Genomic DNA, 7,101 nt, shown 5'->3' on the forward strand with positions numbered 1-7,101 from the left:
TTGGTTTTCCCAAGCGTGGATAGGTTGGGACTTTGGATAAGTTGGAGTGGCGTTTTCACCCATCATGCCCAAAAAAAGGATTGGGAGTGTAGTGCTCTTAGAACAATGAGTTTTGTAAGCGGCTAAAAAAGGTTGGAAGCACATTTATTGGGTTTCTCCAACCTTTTCTAGAATCTCACTCCTAAACATAGAAGACAATTTTGCATCACAAATCCCTGAATATTTCTCTATGACCCAACCAATTTTATACTTTCTTTCTTTTAATTTCTTGTACATTTACATTGAGAACCTATCCTTACACATCATTCTTTGACGTCCTTCCACCTCCAGATTGGCCGATTATATATCTCTGCAAGATTAGATTGATTGATTTTTCCAAGTGCAAAAAGGTTGGAAGTTGAGATAAGGATAAGTAATTCCGTCAATCACATATTATCATCACATGCACAACAAAAGGAAACCAGACATTTCAATTACAGACAAATATTGGCAAAGATGTTTGGATTGGTACATGGTACGGTCAAATCATTGGAGTGAACAAATAATGAAGCAGATTCACATGCAGTTACTTTCCAAGCTATACAAATCCCTTGCTTTGCAGTTGAAAATTGTATGTCTTCATAATAAGGTCCTCACCTGCCGCTCCACCGGAAACACCACCTCGTGGTTCAATATATTTCACTGCATGGTTGCCCGTTATACCATCACGAACACAAGAAAGATGATTGTGACAACATAGGAAACAATCACAGGAAATATCAAACACATTCGGCGACAATACAAGCACATACAATCACTGAATCACAGGAAAGTTTAAAAACATAAGCATACAGTCACATGAAAGATTACACCCATTTGGTGACAAACATAATTAAGCATATAGTCTAGTCTCGAGCAACTTCACCATGTATCCATGGGCCTCTCTGGTGTTTACACAAGGGTATTTAACATAGCTAACACAGGATGCTAACTACCCTACTAGATCCTTATAACTATCTGCAGGCACACCAATTTTCACCTCACCTCAAAGCCTGACGAGGCACCTCACTCATTGGTTGAGGGATCGGCAACCCACCAAAATCTTGTGGGAAGAAGTTGAAGTTTGGCCCAAAATTAAATTTTACTACACAGTTGGGCTTGTTGGGCATAGTATACAGTGATGCGGCTGGGTAATACCTCCCTCCTAAAATGTCCTCGAAGGCAAGGCCTTGGCATACCCCATTCTTGAAATAGCATATCTTACTCCCTGTATATGCAAGAACCACATAATATTCAAATTGTCAGGACAAGAGTAGAATAATTGATACGGAAAATAACTGTAAAAGAGATAGCATGACACATCATTTTCTATTCAAGCGCGCTGAAAATAGTGTAATGTAATGGAACACAAAAAAGATCCATATATGTGCATTGAACACCCAATATTCAAACATTTTAGCATTGATGTGATAACTAAAAACCCCTCAAGCATAACGAATTGGGATTTCTTAGTACCCTACACAAAAAATCAATGTTCAAAATGCACCTTATTCATATATGGAAGCTACAAACAACATACTTCAATAGTTAAATATTGGAGATGCACCTTATTCATGTCGAGCAGCAACTATATGTGGCAAAGGTGTCATGATGACAGGAAATACAGAGTCCAAAATGAAATAAAAGGATAAATTTAGCATTGCAGCATCAATAGAGTAATAAAGCTCCACTGATATGGGTAATAAGCAGAAATATAACAATATCATAACAGCATGCTGGATAAAAGTAATAAATTAAGCTCCAATGGTCAGTTTTATTTATGCAATCCACATTAGACAGGCTTTGGAGATTACTACAACTCTACAAGATGAATAAATGGGAACTGCTACTTCCATTATCCAAAAGTCTGACGGATGTTTTCTTTCTAATTTTGCCCAGCAGAGGCGTGGTTTGATTGTTCCCAATACATATTTCGGTGATTTTGGTGTGGATACTTCCTTGCAAGAGTTACTGAAAAGATGAGTTCCAAGAACCTTTGTTTCCCCAAGCATCCAAAAACAATTAGGAGCAGAAAAATTCATGTACTCCAACAAATTCCCCAAGATATGGTTAACAAAAATCAAATCATTCAGTACTGTTCATCAACCGGCAACAGCTAGCAGCCTCTAATCAGCCATGCACAGTTGGCCACGGCTGCCGTCTGGCTAGGGGCATGCCATGGTCAGCCATATGGACAGCAAGGGGCTAGCCATGTAGTCATGGAATCCATGGGTGGAAAATGAAAGAAATTTGAAAAAGAGGAATTTGAAACACACTCACCTGGAACATGAGCCTGTGCGTCCTGCCCTTGCACAAGAAAAGGCTTGCCCTTATTGTTCAGATTCACTTGAGGCTCATACCTCTCGCCATCAGGCAGAGAGATGTAAAACCCTAGCACATCTCCTTCCCCGTACCCTTCTTCCCCATAGCTGTCCCTCCAGGACATGTGCACCTTTGCGCCATCGATGTCACGGTACCCAAAGCTATACGCGCCACAACCGACGGGCATGTCGATGTCCGCCATGTTGGTCGCCCACCCGAGGCGAGCGTGGCCGGTGGAGCCGAGGTGGATGACCTTGACCTCGAAGTACCAGGCTCCGGCCGCGACGCCGTGCGTGGCGCGCACCATGCGGTAGCCCTTGGAGCTGGCGGCGGTGAGGCGGTCAGCCAAGAGCAGGATCCTCTCGGACTTGAAGACGCGGGAGAGGAGCACGGGCTGCCCCGGCGCGCACTCCTCGGCACCGGCGGCGCCAGGCCAGGGCTGAGCGGCGGCGGCCCGCTGCTGCGGCGTCGCCTTCTTATTCTTGCGCTTGCGGGAGGTGGACCTGGTCCAGATGCTGTTTTCGTCCCTCTTCGACGACTTGGACTTGGTTTTCTTCTTGGGTGCCGGCGCCGGCGGCTTGCTGCAGGATCCCCCGCCGTAGTCATCACCGTCGACAGGGGTTTCGAGACCCAAAGAGGCATGGGTAACGTGGAGACTGAGCTTTTGGAAGGCGTCGGCGGCTGATGCACTGGCGTCGGGCAGCAGCGGGGCTGGCGTGACATCCGACGGAGGCTGCACCGCGGGCGGCGGCGATGGAGTGGCCATGGATCGGGCGCAGATCGGCGACGGCGGCGGCGACGGAGAGGCCATGGATCGAGCGCGGATCGGAGACTTTGGCGGCGGCGGCGGCGGCGATGGAGGATTAGGGTTTTGAGGGTGGGGGAAAGAGGAGAGCCTCCGATCGAACTGGCAAGGCACGGTGTGTTGCGTGGGGTTCCTATTCTCCTCTGTCGTCTCGTCGTCTTGCGGGGACCGGGGGAGCGGGCTGGCGCCGGCGTGCCGCACGTGCTCGCCGTGGTGCTGCGCCGTTGCCGTCCACGTCGTCGCCGCGCGCAGGCGCAGGCGCAGCCCGCGTCATCCATTTTGCGCGTCTCCAGCTACAAAACGCCCAGGTCCAGGCGTGTGTCTCTAGGTCGTTCATATACACTACCTCAGTACCTCTCGCATGTTTGAAATGACTCCCGACTTTCAATGCCACCGCCGCCGTGGTGTTTTTTTTGTGGTGTGTGTGTGTGAACTGCGAAAGGCCTCCATTGTGTTTTCAGAGTTAGGCCTTGTTTGTTGCAGTTTTTTTTTTTTTACCTCAAGGGCATACGCTCCTAATACTCTCTCCAACACTAGATTCGCATTGAGAAGTATGCAAACACACATCTCAAAGCAGATTTGCATTGAGATGTGTGTTTGTACACTTCTCAATACGAATACAATGGTAGAGAGAGTGAGAGCACATGCCTTTAAGGACAAAAATAACTTTCCCCTTGTTTAGGCCTTGTTTACTTCCACCCAAAAGCCAAAATTTTTTCAAGATTCTCGTCACATCGAATCTTTAGACGCATGCATGGAGTATTAAATATAAACAAAAATAAAAACTAATTGCACAGTTTGGTTGAAATTTACGAGATGAATCTTTTGAGCATAGTTAGTCCATGGTTGTACAATAATTATACCACAAACAAACGAAAGTGCTACAGTGTCGCGAAATTTGTCCCTTCGCGAACTAAACAAGGCCTTAGTTGGCAAAATGAAAAGTTTTCGGACACTGTAGCACTTTCATTTGTTTGTGGCAAATATTGTTCAATTATGAACTAACTAGGCTCTAAAGATTCATCTCGTGATTTACATGCAAATTGTGTAGTTAGTTTTTATTTTTGATTATATTAAATGCTTCATGCATGTGCCGCAAGATTCGTGTGACAGGAAATATTGAGAAGTTTTTGATTTTTTGGGTGAACTATTTTTTTTTTTTTGCAAAATGGAGACCGTAGTATTTTTGTTTGTATTTGACCAATATTGTTCAATCATGGACTAACTAGACTCAAAAGATTTATCTTGTAAATTATAGACAAATTGTAAAATTAGTTATTTTTTATCTATATTTAATGCTCCATGCATGCCACAAGATTTGATGTGACAGAGAATCTTAAAAAATTTTATAAACTTTTTGAGAAAGTAAACAAGGCCTTAGGGATGGGTCACCGGAGTACATGTTGTTTCTAGGTTTTAACTAATCTAGGTCTAGAGAAGATATAGGCAAGGCACAGGTGGATGGCGGACTGGCGGTGCTGGTCGATGAGGCGAGGGTGGGACAACTGTGGTCGGCGGAGCCAAGGGCAGCAAGAAAACTAATGCTTATGATGAATGGTGTATAGTTGGAGGGCTAGCTAGAGGAGACGAATGTTAGTGGGACAATGTAGGGATGGTGATAGACCGAGGAAGAAGACACAATGTTTATTGTTGAATTGATATTAATGGTGGAGATTCAGGTTATGACCATTAAACTAGCATCCTCTAATTTATTTCACTACTTTTATGCAATTCTGGATTATTACGCTGTTCTCTTCATTCATAACCTATTCTTCGTCATTGATGCTCTACTATTCATCTCTAGCTAGTCCCCCACTTCGTTGCAACCTTCACTTCGGCCTCCCTCACATGGCACTGGAGTCACCAAACATATACTCAAATCATCACAATCAGAGTGTGCGGCGAAGAATGCTTGCAACAAAAGTCGGTGAGGCAGGGTAGGACCCATGGGTGGTGCCGACAATGCGATAGTGAAAAACTGAGCAATTAGGACAACGAATGGTTGGCAATTGAAGAGCTAGCTAAGATGAATGTTAGTGGGGCCGATGAAAGAGGTGTATAATGATGGATCAAAGGAGAAAGATGCAATTTGCGAGAACCCCGCCAAGTCAATAAATCCACTATCGAGTGTCATCCTTTGGATTAACTCAGTTTAAGCCTCTTCATGCACTCCAATCTAGTTGCACAAAATACACATATGCTGCCACAAATCAAGGCTCGACTCAACACAAGTAGAGCACATGTTAAAAGTTATACGTGAAACTCATTTAATTTGAACATAACATAACCCACAACTACCAAGTTATCACTACACTCGTACCAAGGTTGATTGTCTCTCTTCTTTCACCCACAATTGCATGCTAGCTCAACTCGTGCTCCTAGTTTTTATCATATAGAGTGCATTGGAGCGCCCGTCTCATCCACTTGATATGCCACAGACCATACTTGAGCTTGTGGCATCACAATCTCCAACAACATGTAACAATTTATTAATGACAGTACCATGAGTACAAAGTTACTCACAGGCCTATCCATAATTACTATATATATGGTGTATGCATGCAAGGCTCAACCACGTAGGTATTTAGATTTGCATAAAGGCAAGACATAGTTCTGCATGGTGTAAATACATGGAATGAAAAACATGACATTTAAAGGTGTTTTCAATTTACACATCCTGTCATGCATAGAAAGGAAGGTCAAACTCGATGTTTCACTGGCCAAAATTGCATGTCTACTCTAAAAACTAGAAGCCACAAGAAATTGCTCCTATCCTAAAGTGACAACCCTACAAGGGAGTACAACTTTTCCCACAATAAGCACAAGAGTGAACCACCATACCAGTACTTGGGTAAGCATCTATTCGTGCCTTCAATGTTTCCAACACCTGTTCAAGTCATCCAATACATAGTCAAGATGTGTAGGAGCACTAGCGCTTCTAGCTACTCTTTGCCCCAAACCACATTGAATCTACTAGATAACCGTGAGTCACAATGTGATACTTGGTTTACCATTTCTATAACATAACGTGATACTCAGTTTACCATTTCTATAACATGATATGTGGTGAGTACGGAAGGTGTAGAAGACTCCTAAAATAGATTCAACAACCCTTAACTAGTTCAAGAGAGAGTTAAATCATTAAACCCTAGCTTGATGTGACCTTACCCCTCATTGAGCCTGGAGTCATCATTCATTACCTTCCAAACTCCTTGACCTTGGAAACATCCTCATTAGAACCATTTCTAAGAATGATTAAACAAGATTATTGCTACCATTCCCATGGTTGACCAGTTCTATACATGCTAACTCTAAGTCACTCAGTGAGTTTATACTAGGTCAAGCAAGATTGACTTATCAAACTATAACTCTAGCAGCATAAAAATGATGACCTCATAGACTTGGGCCATTATGGACATTAGCGTCTCTCACTAATGTGGTTGTTCCTAAATAAGCCGGTAGGGACATATTTGGAGCAAGTAGAGCTAGATGATCGAGTTGATAGAGGGGCATGATGTTACTCCCATGGAGAGGGATTCAACAAGAAGATTATTGTATTCTCGCCATTGGTTGGTTGGAGTGTGCTACTAAAGGGGGTAAGATGGTTCTATAGGTGTAAATCCTAGGTGCAACTTAATATTTCTTTCAAAGTTAAGATCATCCATGTAGAGATTACATAGACTATCCCCTGATTGTGTTCTGAGGGTGAGCTCATAGATAGATGGTCCGCTCGATAGGGTTGGACGATATGCTTCAATAATGCCGAGGAACTTAGTCTTAGTGTAGGTGTCACAACTGTCTGGTAGGACAAGTGTAGAGGTGGTGCAAACTAATTCTCTCAAGATTAAGGGGATATAGATCCATGAACCACCTCCTAGAGGATTTGGCTCACATCCAAGTCCCGTGGAGTCCCCAAACCCATGGAAGGAGGATAGACCACCATGGATCCCTTTGGA

General features: G+C 43.7%; 1 protein-coding gene across 1 annotated transcript; it reads right to left on the reverse strand.

Annotated features, from left to right (window-relative positions):
- LOC8071404 (protein TRAUCO) lies at positions 794 to 3,241 on the reverse strand. The gene is made up of 2 exons (XM_002442628.2): positions 2,299 to 3,241; positions 794 to 1,246 (listed from the first exon to the last, which is right to left on the reverse strand). Exons 1-2 carry the CDS (start codon positions 3,149 to 3,151, stop codon positions 1,020 to 1,022), a joined length of 1,080 nt encoding a protein of 359 aa, XP_002442673.2. The 5' UTR covers positions 3,152 to 3,241; the 3' UTR covers positions 794 to 1,019.

This window comes from Sorghum bicolor, chromosome 8 (assembly GCF_000003195.3).
Source record: "Sorghum bicolor cultivar BTx623 chromosome 8, Sorghum_bicolor_NCBIv3, whole genome shotgun sequence".
NCBI classification, from domain to species: Eukaryota; Viridiplantae; Streptophyta; class Magnoliopsida; order Poales; family Poaceae; genus Sorghum; species Sorghum bicolor.